Source organism: Camponotus floridanus, unplaced genomic scaffold (genome assembly GCF_003227725.1).
Source record: "Camponotus floridanus strain SB8 unplaced genomic scaffold, Cflo_v7.5 scaffold43, whole genome shotgun sequence".
Lineage (NCBI taxonomy): Eukaryota > Metazoa > Arthropoda > Insecta > Hymenoptera > Formicidae > Camponotus > Camponotus floridanus.
In genome coordinates this window covers 814,229-841,176 of record NW_020229581.1, presented here as the reverse complement: position 1 = coordinate 841,176, position 26,948 = coordinate 814,229, and the positions used below count along the sequence as shown (strand labels likewise).

At 29.5% G+C, this 26,948-nt stretch overlaps 5 protein-coding genes across 11 annotated transcripts; 4 read left to right on the top strand and 1 right to left on the bottom strand.

The window, feature by feature from the left end:
• Positions 1-632: 632 nt before the first annotated feature.
• On the top strand, positions 633-11,438 carry LOC105255229. 5 transcript variants are annotated; one of them, XM_011264389.3, is made up of 16 exons: positions 633-1,104; positions 3,958-4,104; positions 4,414-4,660; positions 5,020-5,224; positions 5,550-5,771; positions 5,891-6,040; positions 6,221-6,569; positions 7,164-7,294; positions 7,362-7,607; positions 7,773-8,028; positions 8,270-8,485; positions 8,679-8,847; positions 9,115-9,285; positions 9,604-9,745; positions 10,022-10,217; positions 10,311-11,438. In XM_011264389.3, exons 2-16 carry the CDS (start codon positions 4,044-4,046, stop codon positions 11,381-11,383), a joined length of 3,834 nt encoding a protein of 1,277 aa, XP_011262691.1. In that variant the 5' UTR covers positions 633-1,104; positions 3,958-4,043; the 3' UTR covers positions 11,384-11,438. The 5 variants fall into 5 exon arrangements, with proteins under 5 accessions (XP_011262691.1, XP_025267568.1, XP_025267566.1 ...); XM_025411783.1 differs by having other exon boundaries at positions 10,278-11,438; XM_025411781.1 differs by having other exon boundaries at positions 633-1,095; positions 10,022-11,438.
• Positions 11,439-12,835: 1,397 nt separating this feature from the next.
• Positions 12,836-15,872, top strand: LOC105255253 (neuronal acetylcholine receptor subunit alpha-3-like). Its single transcript, XM_011264425.3, has 8 exons — positions 12,836-12,909; positions 13,214-13,440; positions 13,681-13,725; positions 13,797-13,906; positions 14,049-14,262; positions 14,622-14,799; positions 14,865-15,017; positions 15,463-15,872. Exons 1-8 carry the CDS (start codon positions 12,861-12,863, stop codon positions 15,801-15,803), a joined length of 1,317 nt encoding a protein of 438 aa, XP_011262727.1. The 5' UTR covers positions 12,836-12,860; the 3' UTR covers positions 15,804-15,872.
• A 1,424-nt stretch (positions 15,873-17,296) lies between these two features.
• On the top strand, positions 17,297-20,601 carry LOC105255231 (acetylcholine receptor subunit alpha-like 2). The gene is made up of 8 exons (XM_011264390.2): positions 17,297-17,378; positions 17,569-17,747; positions 18,101-18,145; positions 18,215-18,324; positions 18,526-18,739; positions 18,998-19,175; positions 19,246-19,398; positions 20,196-20,601. Exons 1-8 carry the CDS (start codon positions 17,324-17,326, stop codon positions 20,537-20,539), a joined length of 1,278 nt encoding a protein of 425 aa, XP_011262692.1. The 5' UTR covers positions 17,297-17,323; the 3' UTR covers positions 20,540-20,601.
• Positions 20,602-21,240: 639 nt separating this feature from the next.
• Positions 21,241-24,139, top strand: LOC105255232 (5-hydroxytryptamine receptor 3A-like). The gene is made up of 7 exons (XM_011264391.2): positions 21,241-21,509; positions 21,788-21,832; positions 22,060-22,169; positions 22,547-22,757; positions 22,893-23,067; positions 23,240-23,392; positions 23,766-24,139. Exons 1-7 carry the CDS (start codon positions 21,288-21,290, stop codon positions 24,122-24,124), a joined length of 1,275 nt encoding a protein of 424 aa, XP_011262693.1. The 5' UTR covers positions 21,241-21,287; the 3' UTR covers positions 24,125-24,139.
• A 798-nt stretch (positions 24,140-24,937) lies between these two features.
• LOC105255233 (neuralized-like protein 2) lies at positions 24,938-26,579 on the bottom strand. Of its 3 annotated transcripts, XM_011264393.3 has the most exons (4): positions 26,412-26,579; positions 25,675-26,098; positions 25,261-25,593; positions 24,943-25,194 (listed from the first exon to the last, which is right to left on the bottom strand). In XM_011264393.3, the coding sequence occupies exons 2-4, from the start codon at positions 26,045-26,047 to the stop codon at positions 25,076-25,078; spliced, it is 825 nt and encodes a 274-aa protein (XP_011262695.1). In that variant the 5' UTR covers positions 26,048-26,098; positions 26,412-26,579; the 3' UTR covers positions 24,943-25,075. The 3 variants fall into 3 exon arrangements, with proteins under 3 accessions (XP_025267592.1, XP_011262695.1, XP_011262694.1); XM_025411807.1 differs by having other exon boundaries at positions 24,938-25,194; positions 25,261-25,581; positions 25,675-26,575; XM_011264392.3 differs by having other exon boundaries at positions 25,675-26,571.
• Between the last annotated feature and the right edge of the window lie 369 nt (positions 26,580-26,948).

Below are 26,948 nucleotides of genomic sequence, written 5' to 3'. Positions count from 1 at the left end.
TTCCGGCTCCGAAAACACGCAATGGCATGGCACCCCGAACGTGTATAGATCGGGTATTCATTCATAGAAGCCAACCTTCTGTCATAATACTCTCCCTCGAGGCGTACCTCGAACGACAAACGGGGGTGCGGGCGGCGGTGGTGGCGGCAATTCGACCCCGTCTCTACGATAAACCAAGAGAGGGGTGGCCGGCGACCCCGGCTTTAGTCGCGATGTGCGCGTCGCCCCGGCGCAGTTGTTCCCTGTTTCGCGTTTCCGCGGGATCCCTCAGTCGACGAGCGAGAATCTTATTAGAAGAATCTCCCTGAAATTTTTGAAATAATCTAGCACGATGAAAGAGTGATGGTGATGCTTAAACAATTCCACAAAACAAAGTCGTGAAAAATAAGCTATACACATTGAATTCTTAGATCTAGTTTCGATTTCGGATGGTATCATGTCATCATCAGTGTTATAGTGTTGACAGGGATTCTCCCAAGGGAACGATCGAAGAATATGGCGAAGAATACTTATTTCTCTTTGTGTTAAATCCAAACATCGCAGTTATGGATGTTTCATATCTCCAGAGAGATTCAGAGTCAAATCTATAGCAAAATAATTATTAAAATAAGAAAAAAATTGAAATTCTTATATTTCTTATTTATTTAGAAAAAGAGAAAAATAGAAAGAAGTAAAAGTAGCATCAGTTTCCTAGCGTCTCGTAAACATCGTCGACGTTCTTCCTTTCGGCGGGAGGATAATTTCGTGTCTGTAGAGGGTTGACCCTCGGAACGCGCGAGGGATGCGCGCAAGGGTGTTTGTACGGCGTGGATAGGCGAATCGGTAATTTCGCGTGTGGCGGACGGGCTCTCGATATCGATTCCAGAAGGTCGCCGCCGAAGTAGTCGCGCAGTAATCGTGCCCTCCGTCTGTCCTTCGGTTGACAGCAAGACAGCAAAACGTGCTTGTCGACGCATTATTGCGCGCGAAATCAATGAGAGGAAAGATCGATCGATCAGGTCGGAGCCGACGATCGAGCTCATCTACTGCGCTTTTATCGGATGCGATCAAACTGCTCTGGAGAAGATGAGGAATGCATCCGGATAAGATTACTACGTAAGCAAGGTATATTGATATTGCAAAAGCATAAAAAGTATTTTACAAAATATTTAAAGATGTTCTACTAAAAAATAAAAAATTATTTATTATTTATTATGTTGGAAATATTTAAGTGTCCTTCGATTTGAACTTTTGTATTGTTATTAAGAAGAACACTAAGATATTTGATAATGACTAAGATATTTGATATTTGATAATAGAGATTAATCGAATCCTGAATTAGTTTCATCGAATTAAAAAATGATGAGACACATATAAGATAAGATTTTTTAAATAAAAAAATATTTACAATATAGATTTAGAATTAATTATATTAATTACATCGAGTTAATTTTCAATTAACATTTAATTCTTTTTCTTGCATTAAAAAATATAATTATAGATTAGCTTTTAACAATCAAGAGAGATTTTCAGTTAAACACAAAGTAATATAAATATATTAATAAATAAGATTTGATAGTTTGATTTAAATATATAGATGTAAAAACAACCTTGTTATTTAGTTGTCGAATTTTCTTGTTAATGGAATTTAAAATTTGTTTGAAAAAGAATATATATATTTTTCTTCTCAATATTTAATGTAAATAATAGAAATAATTTATATAAATATCATTATAAAATTAAGACAAACAAAACAATTTTCGCTACAATGTTATGTATATATATTTGTGCATGTCTTGCGATTCATTTTTAAAGCCCTCGATGTTACTCTACGGCACCTTCTCGATAGAGGGGCGATGTTTATCTCAATATATCAATGTTAATCACCACTACGCATGTGTATAGCTATAATATATCTGTCTGTGTGCGGTCGGTATTCCCTTTCGCACGCAGCATCGAACTCATTATTCCAATTGCATAATCAAGCTAAATATTTCCTACATCATTCCGACACGTGAATTATTTATATTGAGCATCATTTATTACTTTAACATTAGTCATTGCAAATTCTTAACATTACATTAAACAAAATGTTAAAATTATAATTTTATATAATGACCTTCTTTATTAATCTTAATTAATTAATTAAATAATAGGTAATAATACAATACAATTTTATAATTTAATTTTTTTGTCTGAAAAATAGAAAAACAAATTATAATAAAGATAACATAAAAGATGATAATATAATGTTTCGTATTTTCTAATTCAATATAATAATTTGCTTACTTTAATTAATGATATTATTTTAATTTTGCAAATAATGCAAAATAAATAAATCTTTACAATTTTATTTTGTAAAAATATTTGTAATAGAGTTCTTTTTAATTACGTGAACACTTTTCCTAGATCCTTAATTATCATATTTTAAGCAAAAAATGCATGTATAGATCAGTTTCTCGTAAATTAACAAAGAGATGCAGGCAACGAGAAATCCCGATTTTAACAAGCACATTTATGGAAGGGTCCATCCATCCATCTATTTTTACGTTATGGTGAAAAGAATCTTCAGGGGGTTTGAGACACCCCGCAGAGACCAGTCAGATCTTCCCAGATATGTGCAAATATTTTTTGAACATAGACATTGAAAAATGATTTAGACGAACATCACACATATAATTTCAAATATGGCTTGAAATGAATAAAAAATTTTAAATAATTATTATTATTGAGAAGAAGTATTTTTAAAAAAGAATTTTTATAAAAAATAAATATAGAGATTTTTCTATAAATAATATATATATAAAATGTATTCTGATTTACACTTTCTCATAGTTACCACATTTTATATCAAATACAATTGTGCAACAAAAATGCAAAATTCTATTCATTAAATATGTTATTCAAATTTGTAAATGTTATTTATATTATTAATTTTGTAAACATTATCTTAGAGATGAAATCTTAGAGAAAAATCGTATTCTTTAATGCGGTTGGTACGGATGTATGCGTACGTGCGTTTTCTGAAATGGTGCAGTGTAGGGACACGGCCGATCGATACGGAGGCGAAAGGACGATGCCCGATTTCGATTTCCCTCCGAGAAGCAACTGCGGGGTCGCCCTAAGGGTGCAACACGTGCAATTATACAGGGTTGCAGATTTTCAGAAGCGAAGCGCGGGGGTGCAAAACGTACGCACGCAGACTGGTGACTTTGATCGTTGGCCCAAAGCGAAATTATCCTCTGTTAGCACTAACTTATTTGCATCTAAGAGACACTACATTTGCATCTAAGACTCAACTGTGCAAATATTTTGCATTAACATATCGCTTATAAAAATAAAATGTTTATATGCACACACAAAAAAAATTGAATTAATAAATTTTTTTGAAATTATAAATTCCTAATTTTTAATAAAATTATTAATAAACTTTTATTCCTAAGTATTTCAAACAATTTGAAAATGTCTTAATCAAATAATTAAAACCTGTTTTATTATCTTTATTTTAATTAATTAATTTAAAAATATATAGTGAATATGCGGAAAGAAATACTAAAGTGTTTTGAAAATAAAATTGAAAATATTTTAAATTATACAGAATGTTCTTTAATATTATTAAAACGTTAAAAACGCTAAAAGCCAGAATGCGACAATTTTTTAAGAACATATAATGCTTCAATCGCATGTGTGCACGGTAATTCCCGGAGTTAAAAATATTTCAGGTTTTATAGAAACATTCATTATTTTAGCTTATCATGACGTAATCTGGGTTACGCCGGCTTATTTTCTTTGAACATCTAACATGTTCTACTTTATTTGGACATTATCTAGCATATTCAATTTTATTATTCTGTATCAGAATTATATTAACTTAATTATATTATATTAATTTAATTGAGCTATACTAAACTATGTACTTTAAATATTCATTTAACTTTATCAAAATTTTATCAATCGTATTTTATTCATTATTTTTAGCAGAATAGGGACGCAGAATTATTATCTTGTCCGGGGCACCGAAATATCTCGGTTAAGCCCTGGCAATCATCAATGAAGAGCCGGACATGAATTGGATATCCGAACAGACATCACTGGGATTATTAATCATCCTTCTCCTGAAATGCGGTAATAATTATTAAATTTATATTTTAATATTTGCGAGTGTGCAATATCATACTGAAAAAATTGTATTAAAATCATTTAATGTACAAAATCTAAAAAATAATAATACTGTATGAAATATTAAAAACGTGCAATTAAAATATTAAAGTATTTGTCAAGAAAAAAATTTATTAATTTATTTTTATTAAATTAAGTTTAATTTTAGATAGTGCCTACGTTTTTCAAATTAAATTAATTAATTGTTGACTAATATAACATTGCTATTGATAAAGAAAATATTCGCGTCTTTAGCCTCATGTTTACCGGTTTCAGGTATCACAAGATCGATAGTAGACGTGAGGGAGCCGATATTATTAAAAGTTCTCGTTCCTCCGACCCACACAGCCTTGTCCGGCGATGTGACAGTTTTTATCCTAGATTCGGCGGAAACGGAATCTTTCGCAATATCCACCAATACCGTGATCACCAACGATACAAATGGTATGAAGAAAGATGAGGAAGATAAAATCGATCCGGAGAAAAACGAAATTAATGGAAGTCACGAACCGCTCGTGCTTAGGTATGTAAAAAGACCATAAAATAATTTAATGAACACGCACGGTCTCCTGAAATATTCCGTAATTTACACATACGTAATTTACACTTAAATAAGTGCAACAATGAGTCTTAAGATAAAAAAACCATGACGATAAAATAAAGTTATCACATTTGCAACTACATGTCTGCAGAGAGTCGTGAGGAAACTTTTACAGATATTTTCTAATGTTTCCTCCAAATAATAAAATAATAATAATAAAAAAATAATAAAATAATAATTATAGTTTATGTCTACATAAAATCTCACAAATATTAGAAGAATTAACTACGATTAAAATGATAATGTATATTAAAAATTGCATTTGTATGTTTTGTTTTCAGAGTACTATATGTCGATGGTCTCACATCGGAATTGATTGGTGATATCCCTCTCAATACCTTACCGCATAAAGGTGAGAATATTTCTGTGATAATACCTTGTGGTATCTTCTCGCGCGGCGGAATTTATACATTACGACTTCAGTACAAGTTCTCAACCGTGGCTGCCAGATACAACACTGCCATTACTGGGCTGCCCGAAATTGAGGTAAGCACATTAGTTAATATCAAAGAACATAATATATTATATAATTTGTCAAAATAATTAATTAAAAATATATCTATACGCACAAAACATAAAAGACATATATAATGCTTGTGTGACTTGAATTATTAATATTTGCATGATTTATTAAGTTATCTTTAGAATGGATATACTACTCTATTATATATTATAATAATGTATTAAAAGAGCAAGATTTAAATTTACATTCAGATTTTATACATTTTCTTCTCGAAGATTGTTAGTGGATGTTAATGTGTGACATTAATAATGTTCCAAGAATTTATCTAATTGGAATGAAAATTTCTAGATGAGCAGTGCCTTAGACGTAAAGTGGCCAATCCCTTCTCTGCTCCTGGAATCCCAACACTTTGGTACATATCCTAGTCAACCGGTAATAGCAACCATAAAGTACAATGGAATCTCATGTGTGCCTGATAACGGCATTCCCGTAGCGGCTTATAGTTTGCAGCTCATATATTGCGGTACTACCACCGCCGCCTGCGATCCACAGAACAATAGTCGCACTCAAGTAAGTGCTATATATAAAAGTAATAAATCATGTATGCGAAAAAGTGTACGCATGAATCTTGCGTTTGTCAAATGATAAAATTCCTCATAATCTACTTTCTCATTTTTTAATTTTCCTAGGTACTCTATTACGAGGAGATAAACGGCTTCACCTCGCCAAAGGTCATCGAACTAAAGTGCGATTTTTTCGGATTGGCTGGAAATTATGCACTTAGATTAAAGGCCTCGGACATTAACCCTTCCGCACCGACGACTAGCGCGTACATCAAGGTAATTGAACTCCTCACTCTAAGTAATTAAAACAGAATTATCATCGGAGAGGACACTAATTAAAAAAGTGTTTACAAGATAGTGAACGATTAATGCACGTTATGCGCGCTTGTTGAAATGTAAATAAATTAATTGGACAAGATATCTGTAAAATTGCATTCTCCTCTCTTTCACACGCAGGTGGAATGGTCGGACGAGTTCAGCTTCAACGTTCACGCGAGATCGATTTATCCCTGCGAGGGATCGGCGGGCATATCGGTCCTCTTCCAGTATCCAGCGTGTCGTCTTCAGGGCGATCGCATTCGTGTCTACGGTCGCCTCCGGGCGGACGTAAGTTCCTTGGCACCGCCGTCCGCGTTACATTACATCGCGGAATTAAAGGCGGCACCGGGAAAGCACTCGTTGAACTTCGACTGCGATATCTTCACCGAGAAGTTCATCGAGTACTGCTTCGTTTATGTGAGCCAGGCGATCACCGGCGCGATGGCGGAAGTAAAGCTCGCGTGCATACCCACCTTCCCGCTCCTAGGTAAGCGACATGCAAATGCGCTCATTTAAAAGCCTTTATTCTCGACAGATTTATCGCCTTGTTGCCGTCGAGATTGCGAGACATATAAATTTGATTTTCTTAACGAGCCTCACGCTGTTTGATCTAGGTCAGAAGAGATGAAGGGATAAATATGATTTTTGATGGAATAAAAATCTGAAACACAAGTTAATTTGATTATTATATTGTTATTATGTTTCCTTAATTTCCTCAAGCTATAAATATCAAACTTCATATATAAACATCAAATTTCTCAATAATTTTTTAATTATGGGTAACTGAAAGAATTAAATTAAATAATATAAAATATAAAATTATTAATATGATTAATATATTTATTAATACATTAATTAATTTCTCTAGCTAAAAGTAATATCATAGAAAACATATTCCATTCTCTTAAAATCAAATTTAAACAATTTTCGAAAGACAAAAGTTCGATCTCTGAGATATATATGAGATGTATATATATATATATATATATATATATATATATATACACTATGTATATATATATATATATATATATATATATATATATACACTCCTTCTTTCTCATATTAATTATTAATGCAGAAAATGACGCGGCTGGTTGGGGTCCTTGGAGCGCGTGGAGTCCTTGCAGCAGCTCCTGCGTAGGTGGAACGCGTAATCGATATCGATTTTGCGATACACCACCCCCGAAATACGGAGCAAAATTTTGTCAGGTAAATTCGATGATATAAAAATTGACGAATGCAATCGCAAACAAGTTAATAATTTGTTTTAAAACAGGGAAAAGCGGTCGAGACAGAATCGTGCGGCGGCACCGGCAGAATCGATTTTCAGGAGGCGTGGAACACCGAGGGATGGGAGTGTCGACACGGAACGACATTAGCGGCCACGAGACCGGAAGTCACGGCTCAGATCGGTCTTCAGTGTCGATGCGGTTGTATTATAAATTTCCACGATCAAATCTTGAACAAGATTCTAGCCGCGAATACACAAGCCTGTCCCGGTCGATCCTTTTGGCTGCTGCAGGTAAATTTTTTTCTTGTGTGCACATATATGCGTGTATTATTTTTTTACTTGGAACAGAATCATTTTTTATATTTATTGTTAATCGCAAAAGATAAAGTAAGGTTTTTTTATCTTTTTTGTTATTTTTGAAACGAAATATCTGTCGATCAATTTTAATTTGTATAGGCGAAATCGGATTACGTGATCCGACTGCACTTGGACCAAACGCAGTTTCCCTGTCCAGGGCAATACTTCCGCATCCGCGACGGTGATTCGCGAAGTGCGGAACTTTTGACGGATATTGCGTTTGACAAAAGCGCACCCGCAACGGGAACGATATTTTCCTCGGGTCAAAATTTACTGTTGGAGTTTTTCAGCGACGAGTCAACCGCTTCGGGAGACTCTTGCGTGGGTGGCTTTCTAGGACATGCGAGCATGTTTAGTAAGTTTAATAAATTAACATAAATTACATTAAACGAAGAAAAATTGTAATCTTTTTTCAACAATATAAATCTTATGATATTAATAAATTAATAGAATTATTATAATTATATTAAATAATTTTATCCTTTAATTTATAACATCTTCAAATTATCTTTTAATTTATAACATTGTCAAATTTTATTATATTTAATTGTAATTATTTGATATGCTTATGTTAAATTTATGCAATTTATTTTCAGAGAAATTATACGAAAAGAATAAGACATTACTCTCTTCGGAAACGAGTTCCACTTCCACTGTCGAACGATGGATTTTCTGGGGACCCGCGCATTTGGCGACAGCATCTCTTTTGATACTCATATTCTTTATATCTATTTTTCTAGCATTGCAATTTGCATTGAAATATAGAAAATATCATATCGCAGAAGATTTGGATACTCTGAGCGAGCATTCCGGTGAATATGTTTTACAATAATAAAATACTGTAATAAAAATTATTGCGTTTAAAAATTAAAATATTAAAAACAAACACAATAAAAATTATATCGAATTAATATTACAATTAATATTATAATTACAAATTATAATTACAACAAGAATATTATAAGCATAAATATTAGAATTACTAAAAATATGTCCATTACTCAGGATGTAGCGATACGATGGAACGAGCAAAATCAATGTCTTCTACGACATTAATATCAGAAGTCGTGTCTTTAGTGGGATTGCCAAGAAAATGTACACCAAGACTTTCAAAACGTAAATTGGCTCCTTGTGCGGTAGAGGACGGCTATGATAGTTCAGAAACTTTGGCAGAGTATGTAATAAGTTCGTATGATTAATATGTTGCAATTAATGCATTAACATTTATAATATTAATATTTAATATTTTGACATACTTTTAAATATCTTTTAAATATGTGTGTGATCTTTATAACTTATAATTTTATTTAAATTTAATATTTTGATATTGCATAAATATTATATATTTTGCTTTATTTATTCTATAACTATTGATTCGTCGAATATTTTATCGCGACTTATATTAGCGCGTTCTCCAGTATGTATATCTTTTGTGTAATAGATATGAGGATGAAACTAGTTTGAGCTCTACTACTTTGAAACAAGATAACGAAGAAAGCTCTATAGAAAGAAGCATAATACCGAACAAACTACATGTTAATGAAACATCATCGATAGTATCGGCTATTATGGCAGTTGGTCAGCCGGAAGTAAAATATGCCCAACCAGTCAAGTAATTATAATTAATTAATTTATCATGTTTTATGTAAACATTTGTTTTTCTATATAATATCTATAGAGAAGTTGACATATTTGAGCAATATAAATCGCAAAATGTTTAATAGACGGATCAAATCTTCAGCAATTTATGCAATACACAATTATTATATAAAATAATAGTTGTAATGTAACCTATTGTACAATAAATAAAAGTAAGTTTTTGATAGAAATAAAATATTTCAAATAATATATCTTTTATCTATGTGTATTTTGAAATATCTCTGACAGTTATATGTATAATTAATAGCTTGTATATTACTCATACTTGCAGGTTACGCACCCTAGGATCTAACACCCCGGCAGTGGACAAGCTGATATCGGATGACACAACATGTCAAAGTACAGCGAGCATTACTAACAGCCCTCACATTGCAAGACCTCATCATTATGCGTCCAATCCTTTGCAATCAAAGGTAAAGAAAGTTTAATCCGATTATATATGTATTTTATCTGAAACGACACAAATCTAAAGTTAAAACATATAATTGAGAATGAGATGTAAAATATTTTTTATATAATTTTAATAACAATATTTTAATAATAAAACATTTAAAAGAATAAATATTAAACAAGTCGAGACAATTTTGAACAAAATAAGAAATTGAAGATAATTATATCAATACAAGTCAGATAATTTAGGAGAAAAAATCAAAGAATTATGCAGTTTTCTAAAAAGACTAAATTATTAGGATTCGACGAGCAGTCCACTATCGGGTGTTTCTACGTTACGCAGCGGTAAAGAGACAAAGGATCGTCGAAATCGCGAGCGACTGCTTCAAGGACCGGGCTCGGAGTTCAGCCTAACTAATCCGGAGACGGATATGGAACTGGATTATTACGATTACAACGTAGCGAACGCCGGCGCCGCGCCGGGTTCGTATTTAGGTATGGATCCAGCTTTTCTCCTATGGATTCCCCCGTTATCGATGTCTGAGGATTCTGAAGGTCCATCTGCGGATCGACCGGATTGTTTTCAAGGCACGACGGCGAGTCCGACATTATTCCGACTGCCGGAGGAGATCACCGAGGGCGCGACCCTGACCCCGGCCGAGTATCGGCGAATGCGACAAAGGCTCGCGTCTAATGTCGAGGAGACCAGACTGAGCAACTTCGAGCAGAAACGCCAAGACTCGACGTCCTCGTCTTCATCATCAAAGAACGATTCGTCATCTGGCGGTAGTGCTCTGTCCGAGGATAGCATCAACAGCGAAGGCAGAGCGGCCAGGCTGAACGAACGCCTATTGCCAATCCACCGAATCCTGGAGGACTCTAGGACTCGAGTGAGCGAAGAATCCTTGTGCGGTCAGCTTGGGACCGACAGGACGCAATGCATCATTCCCAATCGTCTTCAAGCTACTAAATTTGATTTTTCCCAGGAACAGGATACTTCATCGAGAAGTAGCCAACAAGGTAGTTATGTAAATATCACCGACAACGTGACAAAATCGGAAGATAAAGCAGAGAAATCAAAACAGACTTCGAAAAGGTATACCGAGGACGCAATGCTCCATAATGCTACTTCGAAGTCATTTTTTAATCAAAAAACAAAGGATGTTTCCCAAGAAGATAAGAGGAATCGTTATTTCAAGAACGAGAACACGTCCAGTAAGAACACGTCTGGTAAATCAAGTTCGAAGACACAAGGATACGTAGATGGCAGAGAAAAGGATCTTCAGGATGCCAAAGACGATTCCAAATCGGATATCCTTTTGACGAATCTGAACGTAACGAGTAACCAATGCAAATATCGAGATTTTATGCAGTTCACGCAACCTCGAGAGATGAATAAATTGTCAGATTGCACCAACATTCCGATGATTGAGTTCTCGGGGCCGCGTTTAAACTCGCCGGCGACAGCTCGAAGACTGACGACGGACAATTTCAACATTAGTTTGTCCAAGAAAGAAATCCAGAGTCCAGATTATGGAGTCGAGAGCGATATTAAGGTGGAATCGCACGATTCCTTCTATGATCTAATCCGGGAGAACGAGGATGGCATTAAATTCGCGGACGACGATGACGACTATATCGATAACAGAGCGAACATGTGAAATCTGTGTTGTAATTATTACGTATGATTGCGCAATAAAGATTACTGCTATTTTATGGATGAGAATATTGTATTAGCACGATGACGCGTTTTGATAAATTTGACAAGACGTTTTGATACATTAAATGCTATATTTACTTTTATTTGATTGTGAATATTTTTTTAAAACTTTTTTATTATGTGTTATACTTTATTACCGTAAATGTCTGCAATTGTTTCATATACTTTTAATTCATCAAATAATCATAGACAGTAATAATCACCAAACAATTTGAAGATTTTAAAAATAAATGACGATAAACGTGTCAACTCGTCTCTCTCCTTATTAAATATTTTTTCTTTAAAACGCGGGAGGACGGAAAAGCAAACGTAATTGCTTTAATCGCTATTTTTATAAATGTGTAGATTATTTCTCGCACGAAATATGTAAATATATTTCCCGTCCATCGCATTAAATTATAATCATTTCGAATATTTATAGCTCTGTCTTGATTACTTCTGCCTCATTATTTTGCTATTCTCAATTACATATTTCTTATGGAGTTGCTTCTGAAGTAAAGGAACTCTCCATGTTCCTCGGAATACATTGTATAAATCATTTAAAATGTTAACAGTTAAAAATTAGATCTTATTATATTTTTACAACCTTATTGATTTATATCTTATCTGGAATATTTTGAAATTTGCACACAAATCGATGCACTAAGAATTAAACACATTGTGTATTTGTTAATTTCTGTGATATGTTAATGTTTTGTGAAATTACCGCGTGTACACGACATAGAAATAAACATTTTTCGTATATAACATTTCCACAGTTTTTTACTAAATTATTGTTAATTATAATAATGTGAAAAAAAGATATCTCGGTATATTAAAGGTAGGTAAAGTTGTTAATAGAATATTATACATAAAAAAGTTAAATTCTTATTTTGTGAGAATTCTTATTTTTAAAGTTTTAATTTGCAAACCTGCTAGCTTGATTTTTTTTAGCGATAAGTAAAAAGACAAAATTTTTGGTATGTTGTATTTAAAACATTTTCGATTTCTTTGTTTTGATATATTTATATTGCGTTATTTGTAATTTTATTCTTTATTTATAATATAATTATAGGAAAATCGTTAATTGTTATATTTTGTACATTTGTTTGTTTTTGTGATCTCAATATTTTAAAGACTTCGAAAATATCATTAAAAGTATTTCATTATAAAACTTATCAATTCAAGATGTTCTATAAAAGAATAATTTAAAATTATATACTATAAAGTCTCAAATAATTGTTAGATTTTATTAATTAATATTTCATAATTACGAGTTATTGAATTAGATACCATAAAGTTTTCAAATCAATTGATATACCTTGGGGGGCGTCTAGTATATCAATAACATCGAATATCGACAAATCGTCTGACAGTTATTCTGGTACAATAATGACAAGAATTAGTCGAATTAGAACCATTGATACGTACTGATCAAGATGAAAATACAACATGTGTTCGGATTTTTCATTATTTTCTGGCAATGCAGTATGTGAAAAATAATTACTTGTATCAAAATAAAATTAATTATTGTGATATTACACATTTTTTTAAGTTTAATAACTTTTAATAACTTTTAATCTTACAATTAGATATATCATAATAATGTAAAAATTTTATCATATCATTTTATTTTATCATCATTTATAATTGTATTATCTTATGAATTATACATTATAATAAAAAATAATATTTAAATAAAATTTAATTAATAATAATAAAATATTATATATATCTGAGATATATTAATTATATAAGATTAAATATAAAATTTTGTTGAAATTTTTTATAGACACTTTCTGGGGTTTGTCTCTACTTTCAACCCAACATTTTAAGTTACTATATCATTTATCTGGACTATACAGTGTACAGTTAAAATGCAAAAAATTAGAAGATACACCGTTATTACGTCTTAAAAGGAAGCTTCTTTGCAATTACGATAGCTCGATTCATCCGAATCATTTCAAAAGTAATGCCACCGTCGTTACTTTGAGATTGATGCCGAAATTAATGGAATTAGTAAGTGTATAATCATAGAAATATCTTGAATTATATATAACTTGATTATAATCAATTGTAAGGCGAAAAATTATAACAAATCAAGCATCACTTTTTAAACATAAAATTTATAAATTTTTTATAAATTTAATTTTTTTACTTCTTGATATAAAGTGTTTTAATAAAATAAAGATTTTTGCCATTAATTTTCATTCGTTATTCTTTCTTTGCACTTCATATTTTTTATTATTCTATTTGCAGGAAAATGATCATGCTATATTGTCATTGCATAGTTGGATAACGCTTGTGAGTATATAATCCTTATAAAAAGTATTGTTATGTCTCATCTATGCTTTAATCGAGTATTTCATTAATAGACTTGGTCTGATCCACAACTTATTTGGACACCGCATGATTATGATGGAATCAATTTTGTTAATGTAAAAAGTTGGGAAATCTGGACGCCCAATTTGTATGTCTACAACTCGTAAGTTGATTTTTTATAATAATTGAAAAAAATGATTTCATTTTTTTATTTTAAGATAAATTGCTTCTTGTGCACTAATCGTCTCAGTTCTCATTTTTTTACATAATGTAATATAAATGACTATTTTTTTCAATTCTTTTAGTGGTGATATGTCGGAATATCAACTCGAATTACCGGAGATGAAATGTTTGTTTTTTAATGAAGGCTTCGTTAGTTGCGTACCGGCTGTAAAATTTGTTGCCAAATGCGATCCCGATTATACTGATTTTCCTTACGAAAAATATCAATGTCGCATCACATTAGGTTCATGGAGACATACAGGAGTAGAAGTCGATTATCAGTTAGATAGAGATGGGGTATTTGTTTGCGAAGTCAAATTAATTATTTATTGCAATTATTCTATAAATATTTAAAATATTAATCGTTAATTTTCCTTACGTCTCATATATTCTTGCTGCATTTAAATTATTAACATATTACTTTTGATCAAACTTATGTATTATAAAATTAAATGAATGCATCTAAAATTAACTAAAGAAAAAAATATTTACTACATTAGTTTACTACATTATTTAATTAGCAATTTATATAATGCATTTCCTTAAATAAGAATTATAATCTTATTTCGAGATATTTATTATATCTAATAATATTATTACACAACAGTATTGTATTGATTCTAAACATTTTTACAAAATTGAATTTTTTTTGACAGATTACTATGGATGGCTACGAGAATAACGCAATGTGGGACTTGAAATTTATAAATGTAGTGAAAGAGATGAAAACGCATAAATGCTGCCCAAATGACACTTTTCCAACAATTGATTATAATTTTTTATTGACACGCTATCATCAAACAAATCACATAGTTAACACTATACCTGCTATTGGTGAGCAATAATTAACGAGAATAAAATCAAATATGATAAAGCTAAATACTAATGTTTTCTTTTAGTTTTGATATTTCTTACTTTAACGGTTCTTTGTTTGGATCCAAAATCGATAGAGCGAATTGCATTGGCAAGCGTAAATTTTATTTGTCACCTGCTCTGCTTATATCATATGTACTGGCACTTACCTTATAACGGCATTAATATACCTAAGATATGTGAGTAATAAGGTTTATAAAGAATATAAATATAAAAAGGAAGGAAAAAATATAATACATTAAAAAAAATTTAATTTGTATAATCTCAAGAAATCTGTTAATTAACAGAAGAAGTCTGTAATTAACAGATTTAGAGTACATTAATTATTTATTAATATTTAATTATTAAGATGTTCAATTATTAATTGAATATAAAATATATGAATTATTTCAGAATATTAAACATTAATATAATAAAATAAAATAATAAACTAAAATTATATAATTATAAAATTAAATTATATAATTTGTTTAAATTTATTATAATTAATGTTTACTATATAATGTTTAAGAATTCATAATACATTGCAAATGAAAAAGAATATCAATTAATGTTAAAATCAAACTTATAAAATATACGATGAAAATTTTTTTAAATATAATAAATTATTTTTATTATCTGTAGTTATATTTTATGGTGAATCCGTTGTTTTGGCTACTCTTGTTATTGTCTTAACGGTGTTGTTACGCAAATTGGAAGACATGAACACAAAGATGCCAAATTGGATCTCATCCATGACAATGTTTGTCTTGAGCAACAGCATTAGTCGTTTCCTGATCTTGAAGGATAATGAAACTAAGGTGGCAGACAAAAATATAGTGACTGAAGAAAACTCGAATGTTCCAAAATCCGAAACAAAGATGAAGGCACCATCTTGGAAACATTTTGCTACTACTATCGATTGGTTGTCTTTTATATGCGTGATTCTTACTTATATTATCACGCTAATCATATTTGTTAGTTAATTTACATTAGTTAATTTACATTTAAAAATATGAACATATAGAATATCCTCTAAAATATTTACTACTGTTTTAAAAAATTTATTTTTGAAGCACGTAAAAGTAGTAAAAGTCATTATTTTTTGCATTTCTCGATTATTACTGTAACCATTCAAGTCAATTGATTTAAATCAATTAATTAGTAAGTAAGTAAATAATAATAATAATAAAATAATAATGATAATAATAATATGAAAATGCAATCTCTTTTATAAAAATAAGTTATGTTTTTTATTAATTTCTTTAATTAATTAACTGATATGTCACTATTTTACATAGTGACATATCAGTTAATTAATTAAAGAAATTAATAAAAAACACACAATACATTATTTTATATATTTTTTTAAAAACAATGAACTGTGTAAGTATAAGTTCTGCAATGATTATGTCTATTAATATGTATTCTGTACATACAAAATATGTAAATAAATTCCATTTATTGCATTGAATTGTAATAAAAAGAATAAAATATAACCAAAAACTTATATCTGTTCTTAAATCTTAGATTCTTAGATTCCCGATTTTTTTTCTCTATGTAGAATTTATTTATTTTTAAAAAAATTTTCATGATCTTAATTAGAGAGAACATTACATAAATAATAAAAGATAATTAAGACCTTATATTTTTTTCTGCTAATATTTATATTTTATTTAAAACTAGAAATACTTATTTAATGCAGATTTAAAAAATCTGTATAAATAATAAAATATAGTTAAACTCATAATTAATACAGCAGCATAAAAGCTGAAATTTTTATTTTTTAATCTAGCTTTTAATTTAATTTTAAATTAATTTTATTTCAAAAACTAATTTGATATTTTTAAATAGAAATTAATATTTTTAAAAAATATTAAAAATTATTGCTACTGTTTTATGACATTATTTCGAAATATTCTATGAATGAAGAAATTAAAAATTTATAAAAACAGAATCTCAAAGAATAGCAGACTTTGATTGATTAAGGCATATTTTCATCTTGAGTCGTATATATGAATGTTTTTATATTTATAACTGACAAAACTTTCAAATTAACGATCTCGAATGAAGGACATTTAATTATTCTGAAAGCGATTAATCCAACTTGCCATAGACATATTCGATCAAAAGTGTTTTGAATCTGATTATTATAAATATAATATATTAATAATATAAATAATATGAAATACGTATCCTATTGAACACTATTTTGCCTATAAAATAACAGATTGTTTATCCTAATTAATGAATCAAATGTTTATTCAAAATATTTTTTTGACTTATCTAATAATTCAAGTACCCCTAATAACTCAAGATAGAGTTTATGGCATTAATCGTTTCCGACGCAATAACAGTTGCTTTATTTGAAAACGTTATTGTTGATATTTTAGGGGCGTCTAATATATCAACAGTGTAGAATTTCATGAGGCATTTGATAAAATTGTTCTGCTATTATAATGAAGAAAATTAGTCGAATCAGAGCCGTTGGCTCACATCGATCAAAATGAGAATAATACAGGTGTTCGGAATTTTTATTATTCTCTGGCAGGATCAAGTTCGTATGTATATGATAATTGCATTATCTTGATTACATAATAATAATTGTGATTATTTCATAATCATCTCTCACATATAAAAAAAAATTTTATATTAAAATTATTTTTCTAACATTACAAGAATCATTCTAATTAAAAATAGTTTGATGATGAGTAGATATTATATTTATTAAAAAATTATGTAAATATTTAGATTCTCTCTCCGTACAAGAAAATGTCGTAACAGATGGATGTAAAAATCTGGAAGATACAACACCATTATTGCGCCTTAAAAATTATCTTTTTTGCAAATATGATAGTACCGTCCGTCCAAATAATCACAACATAGTTACTAACGTCTCTCTAAGGCTGATTCCAAAAATGATGGAATACGTAAGTATAAATTATTAAAAGAAATCGTTATAAGAAAAATGTCCCATTTTAGAAATAAAATTAAAGATATATGATTGTTTGAAACAATTTTGATAAAATGTTTAATGAATTAACATCATTCTCTATGTATAAAATTTCAAGAAATTATGATGTTTTTGGAAAAAAATGTTTATTAGATCAGATTTTAACGAGTTCGGCTTATATTTTTAATTTTTGAGATTTAATTCAAAACATCATTATTATTCAAACTAAATTTCGTGCGCAATTTTTTTATTTTTATGGTTATTATAATATATATAATAATAATATTTAACAATACTACGGATACAAAAAAGTTAATTTTACTTACACAGCTTGATGACCAAGGTGTATTAACACTTCACAGCTGGATGTCATTTGTAAGTTGCAAATTATTTTGTTCTTGATGGCTTGTCTTGCTTTTAATTAATAGATATTTTAATCAACAGTCCTGGACGGACACGCATCTTGTTTGGATGCCAAACAATTTTGGTGGCATTAATTATATTCAAGTAAAATCCTACAATCTCTGGGTGCCCGATCTAGGCGTATACAATTCGTAAGTTAGCTTTGTATTATTATTATTAATATATAGCATGCTAAGAAGATTTAACACATTTTTCCGATTTCAAAATGAATTGTTTATTGTATTAAATTTTTCAATTTTTATCTATATATTGACATTTAATTATATGAAAATTAATTACATAAAATTAATTACATAAAAATAATAATTATCTTTAAATGATAATTGTTTTAGTGGTGATTTGTCGAACGATCTACTTGAGCTGCCTGCAACGGATTGTTTAGTCTTCAATACAGGTTCCGTCATTTGTGTACCGGCTGTGAAATACATTTCAAAATGCGAAGGCGATTACACTTATTGGCCTTATGATCAGCAGAAATGTCGTATTGTACTTGGCTCATGGTCGTACGCGGGGGAGGAAGTCGATTTTCATCTAAAGGAAAACGGGGTATATGAATTATCTTATTTACAATTTATAATTTTCTTTTTTTCATATTTTCATCATTTCTTCTTTCTCTTTATTTAAACATTATTCTCAATAAAATCTCGACTAATTAAATATAGTAAAATGAACGTATTTGAAATTATTGAAAAATCCTAATTTATTTATATTTTCTGAAATATCTTTGTATTTTATTTATAAGTGAATTTATATATTTTATTATATTATTTTAAAAATAATAATGCTTGGTTATATTTATTTCAGATTTACATGGATAGTTATGAAAATAATACATCGTACGACTTGAAGTTTATAGACGCAGTGAAACATGTTAAAAAATACAAATGTTGTCCAAACGATACTTTCCCCAAGATTGATTATACATTTTTGTTAACTCGGCATTATGGTATAAATCACAAAACTATCGTCACACCAGCAATTGGTAGGCACTTTCTTATAAATGCAAAGACACAAAATAAATTTTAACTAAATAATAATAATACTTTTTTTAGCTTTAATATTTCTCACTTTGACGGTGCTTTGGTTGGATTCGAGATCGATCGAACGAACGGCGGTTGCGAGCGTGAACTTTATTTGCCATTTGCTCTGCATATACGACTTGCACTGGCAATTGCCATATAATGGTAGTAATCCCCCTAATATATGTGAGTATCATAAAAAATGTAATAATTATAGAACATTTCAATTAAAGTATTTCGAAATTTAATAATTTAATAATTTTAAAATTATAATATTTTTTATTAAATATTATTTAAATTTATTTAATATATGAAATTTTTGGTAATTATGCAGATATACGGAGCCATTTCCGATTTCAATAATTTTCACATATGTTGTCAAGATCAACATTCTGAGTAACGTTATAAAAATTTTAGCCCGCGTTCGTTGTTTCTTAATAAGTTATTAATCAAAAAAGTTTAATGAATAGAACACAATTTTACGTCGTAGAATCATTTATATTTTCATTTATAGGATACATAGTAGCCATTATTTCGAAAAAAGCATACACACACACACAAGTGCAGGAGGTGCAAGGGGGAGGCCTTCCGCTCCCCTCCCGCAACCATCTCGCCGTTAAGAGTCGCATTGCGAAGTGTTCAATCACAATGGATATATGCTGATTGTGTGTGAGTGTGTGTACACATACATTTTTGAAATTAATAAAACTTTTTTTGTTTATAACTTATTAAGAAACAACGAGCGCGGGCTAAAATTTGTATAACATTACTCAGAATTTTGATCTTGACAACATATGTGAAAATTATTGAAATCGGAAAGTGGCTCCGTATATTTGCATAATTACCAGATTTTTTTATATAATTGTGAGATTAGATGTATTATAAAAATATTCATTAAAATTAAAATTAAATACAAATTTGAAATACATATAGCCGATTTATCAAATCACGAATTATTTGTTATGCATTCACATATTTCACAGTGCTATTCTATCGCGATTCCTTGGCATTGGCTACTTTCTCATTAATCTTGACGACTTTGTTGCGCAAACTGCAAGATATAAGTACAGACATGCCAAGTTGGATCTCATCGACGACAATGTTTATCTTGAACAATAAGGCTGGTCGTTTTTTAATCTTAAATGACGAGGAGTCCAAGATAGCAGGTGAAAACATGATAATTGAAGCTAATTCGGACCTTCCAAAATTCGGAATGAAAAAATCCTGGAGATATTTTGCCGCTATTGTCGAATGGTTGTCATTCTTTTGCGTTATTCTCACTTATGCCATTATCTTAATTACTCTTGTACCTATAGATAATCAATGATAAAACATTTCTTTAAAAATCTTTTAAATAATCTTACTCCTACTTTTATGGCTGATTAAAATAAATAATAATCATGTGTGTTATTTTTAATTAAAATATACGATATTTTTTATTTCCTCCACATAGAATCTTATTAATAACATATTCTTGTATATGTGTAGCAACTTCTATAATGTAAAAAAATACAACGCTTAATATTTATATTTGTAACGATAAGAAAAAATATAGTATCTCAAAAAACCTGTTTGCAAAATGTATAATGAACATATATCATATAATAAGAATAAATAAAACTAAATTTGTATAAAATAAACTATAAACGTTCTCATTTTTATTACTTCTTTCTACTTAAAAATTATCTGTAATTCGTATAAACATTAAATAATATTATTATTGTAATAATTGTTTAATTTAATAATTTTAAAAATGATCAATTTTGTACATATCTAAAGATTCCGATTTAAATGAGAAAAAAACCTGAAATATATAAATATATGAAACATAATTCAGAAGATCGAAGAAAGTAAATAATGAAATGGTTTATATTTTCATCAATAAAATATATGTTACTTGTGGATAATTGTTCTAAATATGGAAAGCGATATGAGTTTGCTATTGAAGGGGCGGTCATCAAAATCTGCAGTTTTATGTTTCATTGGGCGTATGATTATCATCAGTTCTGTTTTCGTATACATCGTTAAACGATTCAGTCGGTTTAGATTCGTCTGTCGTTCATCATATAACCAAGATGAACAGAAGCGATCTTTTTTCTATCTTATTATTTATTCTCTTTGTTATGTATAATGATGTGATAGCAAGTAATAATTGCAATGATGTCGAAAGCAAATCGCCTATGTCACGACTGAAGAAAAGTCTTCTCTGCGAGTACGATTCCGAAGTAAGACCAGTCCAAAACAACAATAACAAGACGCGGGTAACATTTCGAATGATACCGCATTTTTTTCGCTATGTAAGTATCTATGAAAATCATTTAGTAAATAAAAAATCTTCATTTTTCTTATAGAAGTTAATATTTTGTCAATCAAAATTAATACTTTTTTTATTCATCTTTTTATTCTGCTCATTATTCTCTTCTTAATCCTATATAAAATATATAAAATATTTCATAATATGAAAAAGTCTTTGCAATTTTAAACTATAGATTATAGGCCAAGAATATGCAATAAAAAATCAAAATAAAAAATCATATGATGAAATTGGTTAAACATATAAATTATATTTGTCTAGACCTTTGAAGAAGAACTTTTCGAATTACATACGTGGATAGGGATGGTAAGTTTATAATTAATGGTAAATATATAATTATATGTAAATATTATGTCATATAAATAAATTTAAACAAATTTAAACAATAGAGGAAATATATATATACTAATTCAGCTATTTGATTTACGGATTATATCTCTATGGATGCTTCTACTTTAATAAATAATATAATTTGATACGAATTTTTAAAACGAACATTTTATTTGTAATTTATTAATATCTTATTGAAACAGGGATGGCTTGATTCACATTTGACATGGAATCCTGAACAATACGATAATATCAAGTGGATAACTATATCAAGCAATCAAATTTGGGTTCCGGACATTTTAATACATAACGAGTAAATGCATAATTCTCGTATTTTATTAGTTAAAGACGTGCTAATTTAAATTTATCAATAGTTCATTAATTTTAATCTTATCATCAAATTAATTATAAATTTATCAATAAACATAGATTATTTCATTAAATTTAAATTAAACTTATATGATTAAAACTAAAATAAAAAATTTTGATTAATATTTTTTCTTCATTCAATCAATATTCATCTCAATAAACGTTTCAATCAAGAGTGATAAAATCTATATGTATTTTAAATTTAAAACAATCTTAACATATAAAAAATATTTCGATTCTGCTTTTTTATTATGTTCAAGCAAAACGATATTGCTTAACTTGTTAGTTCCAAGGTATTTATCGAGTTATTTGCATATTTAGACGAATTGGAGAGAGTTCATTGGGTAATAGCCATTCGAAATGTTGGGTCGAAAAACATGGAATGGTTCAATTGTTAACGGTAGCAAAATATGTTACATATTGTTTCGCGGATAATACGTGGTGGCCATACAACATCATGAATTGCACCATACAAATTGGATCGTGGTCACATTCCGGTGACGAGATCGATCTCGTTCCTTTGCAGAATATGGTATATAATTTATTCATACATTTATTTCCTATTAATTTTATATCTCGATAAATGTGATACATAATACATAAAAAAATTAATTAATTAATGTTCTTCTATTTGTCGTTTCTTTATAAATTAAATCGATATTTACAGTCATTAGAATTAGTTTCTAAAGATGTTGAATGGGATTTGTTAAAAATGTACGTAACTAGATGGGAAAGCAAGTATAAATTCAATGAAGGTTCCACAGCTAAAATGCTTTCTTATCATTTTATTCTAAGAAGACATTCGGGCATCATACGAATTGCGTATATATTGCCTAGTATAGGTATGTACCGCTGCAGTGTTTTTTTAATATTAATCGATATTATTTATACTATAAATATGTGTAACCATATTTTTTAAATAATTTTAATTAAAATATTGATAAATAAATAGTTTGAAATTTTCAATCTCTTTTCATTAACTTCGGTGTATGAAATTTTATACAATGTTCATAGTGCTAATGGTGATGATTCTGACGGCATTGTGGCTAGAACCGAAATCTTTCGAGCGAATGATTATTGCTAATATCAGTTTCATTTGTCATTTATTATGTATACAAGCCATACACTGGGAAGTGCCAAAGAGCGGCTTCAACGTTCCTAAACTGAGTAAGTATAGATAACAATAAAAGTTATTGACTATTTGTGTTTGTATAATATCATTAATCTTAATTTAAACAATAAATAATATTTTAATAAAATATTATTATTTCAGGAAATTTAATTTAACAATTAAATTTCCTGAAATAAAATTTTATTAACATTATTCGTCCAAAATTAGAGGCCATAACTGTGAAGGGAATATACATACATTATATATATTTTATATATATATATATATATATATATATATATATATAATTAATTCATAGAATCAAATTGCAATCATATAGTTTAATAATTCATTAATTTTTAATTTAATTTGCCATTTTTATTATAAAAAGGGTTATTTTTCTCATAAATATTTTATTTTTTATTTTAGTCATCTTTTACGAGAGCTCTTTCGCAATAGCATCGTTTACTCTCATACTTACTAGTATCCTGCGACACTTGCAAGAATTTACTACTGAGCCACCCACGTGGATTTCAGTCAGCACAACATCTATATTACGTAGTCGAATTGGACAAATTCTTCTTGTCAGTATTTTAGATCCGGCCATAACAGCAAAAATAGAAATTGACGCAGATGACAATACTGATCTTGTACAATCAAGTAGCAAGAAATCGCCATGGACATATGTTATAGTACTCATAGGGTGGTTTGCATTTCTAGGTGTGCTTCTCACTTATATCATATTACTAAGCACGTATTTTCCTACACATTATACTGTAGTACCATAAATTCTTAATATACAAACTAACTATATGTTTAAATTATAATATAATTAATTTGAATTATAATTGTTTATTAAAGATATATATCTTAATATTATTAAATTATTGTTAAGTAATATAATCTCTCATATAATAAAAAAATAGATAAGTATATTGGATAAAGATATATGAGATAAATATATCGGATGGATTCACAGTCATTGGATTTGCAAGATGCAAATAGAAAATGACTTTCTTCTTTCCTTTTTATAAATACATTTATTTTGTAAAATCAAGTTCGTTTTGGACACTTACATTAGTATCATTCGTTCTTAGTTTTTGTTCAACAATGTGAAAGTTATAATTTAACTTTATATTATATATTTTATAACAAACAGAGAAAGTAAGGTAAAGGTAACTGTCCAAAAAATATGTTTAAATGTTTTATATATAGGTATAGCGTTATATTCCATATATTATATTCCATAAACATGATCATGTCTAAAGAATACTTACAATTAAACTTTCAATGCAATTTCGCTGATATTCTCGATGCAGCGATAAACATTTTGTTACATTATGTACACATAAAAAAATTTAACATTTCTATTTCAAGAAAAAAAATTTTGGAAATAAATATAAATTATATTAAGATACAGACAATCATTTCCAATGTGAATAAGACATGTAGAAATATTGTCTAAATAAATTCATACAAATCGAGATAATTCTTCAATATTTAAGACTCAGACATATATAGAACATGTATACAACATGTATACATACATGTATGTATATGTGTATGTATGTATGTATATGTATGTATATGTATATGTCATATATATTATAATATATATAAAACATATACATATCGAACATTGGAGATATGTACTGATATCACTGGAAACAAAAAAAAAATTAATGAAAAGTGTTTCATATGTATAAAAATGTATGTATAAGTGGAATGTGAGCTGATTCTCACTGTGACTGATACAATAAATAATCCTTCAATAGTCTCGGTAGCGGAAGCAGATTAACTGCGTTCCTCTTGGTATATTGCAATATAGCATCACGGCATGCACTTTGTAGTGTCGATACTATAAAAACATATAAAAACAATATAGAAATTAAAACAAAAAGAACAAGATAACATAAATACTCACCCCCATATAATTGAACTATTCGAACTTGTTTTGTGGTACCATAGACATCCACCACTGCTCGCAAAGGTCCTGCTTTGTAAGGAATATCCTTCCCACATACACCTTGATCTTCACCATTAATGATAAAATGCATCTCTGCTTTATCAGGACAACCAGCTTGTGGCACATACATGATACCAATTCGACTACCAACGTCTGTGGGTAAAATACATTGGGAGGAACCATCTATGTTTGGCTTTAGAGCATTGAATGGAATGACACCGCGTGATGTCTGCACATTGACCCCATCTGTGACCAATTTCTTTTCTCTGGCTGGTATTCCTGGTGGTATACCTTTGATAAGATAATATTTAACAAAGTATATACTATATACAAAATAATTCTAATAATAATTCTAGATTAATGAATATTAACCAGTAAGAGAAGTATATGTAGATGATAGACCACCATCAAAATTATCCCAAATAGTTTGATTTCTTGTTATAGCAAGAATCCATGTGTTGCCTAATCTGACTAAATTAGGCATCGCATATTGGGGTAGATTGTTGTTGACTGAAGCAGGATCAATTAATGTAAGCCCTAATCGCATATGTCCACTCCATCCTCTCTCTGTCTTCTCAATTTCCACAAGAAAGATTTCTCCTGGTTGCAATGGTTTTTCACTGAAGGCTACTGAGTTGGCAAAACTCGTAGTACGTATTGCCACTGTGCTATCTTCGCACAGGAGAATATTCTCACCATGGATGGGATGAAATCTGGTTACTATTTTCCTGAACTCTTCACTCATGGTGATATAATGCGATGCAGGATAATGATATGCTCATCCGAAGAAAACCGCCTACAAGTGATAATGTAGCATACACCATATGCATGCCTAATTTTACCAAATCAAATAATATAATTTCTTCAAATATCATTTAATGAAACTATAGAATTTACTTGGGATTACTGTGAGATTTACTAACTGGGTTCAATAATTATTAATTATTTATTACAAAAAGGAGAATTTAAATCTGAAAAAAAAAAATGTTCTTCATAAAGAGTGATGATCAGTGATTGATATGCAACGAATTTGGCAGATTATATGAAATTAGCAGTCACTGTAACAGTCTTTGTTAGGAAATAGATTTTCAGAAAGACCATCGCCTTGCCTGATTTGAAAGGCGCGATTTTTATAGAATTCACATGTTGATGCGCGATGCAAACATCTGTTTAACGAGAATGATTCTGAAGAATTGCACTTCTGTGTTTACGAAGCAACGATTAGTTGTCATAAAGATTGCAAATTGCAAATCACCATGGCCGCAGTTAGTGTTTTTTTTCTTTTCCTTTTGGTGATTTTAGAGTGAAGCACCACACTGTCCACGCGTGCGCGATGCGCGACTGCTACAGCTGATTGTGACTGTCAATAATCATAATGTACGAATACATCTAGTTACGACTTTTGATTAAAATTACGTTGCAAAATTTATTCCTCGGAATAAAGTAGCGCTTGATTGATCAATCAAAATACAGACATTTTTTTATCAATTAAATGTCATTTTACTTCAAGAAATAAATTTTGGAACACAACCCAGAATATCAATAATGAAAACATATGATAGCTATATATTACGTTATATGAATGAATGAAACATATATAAATGAATGATTTTTTTAGCATAGAAAAAATATTGACAATTTATCGG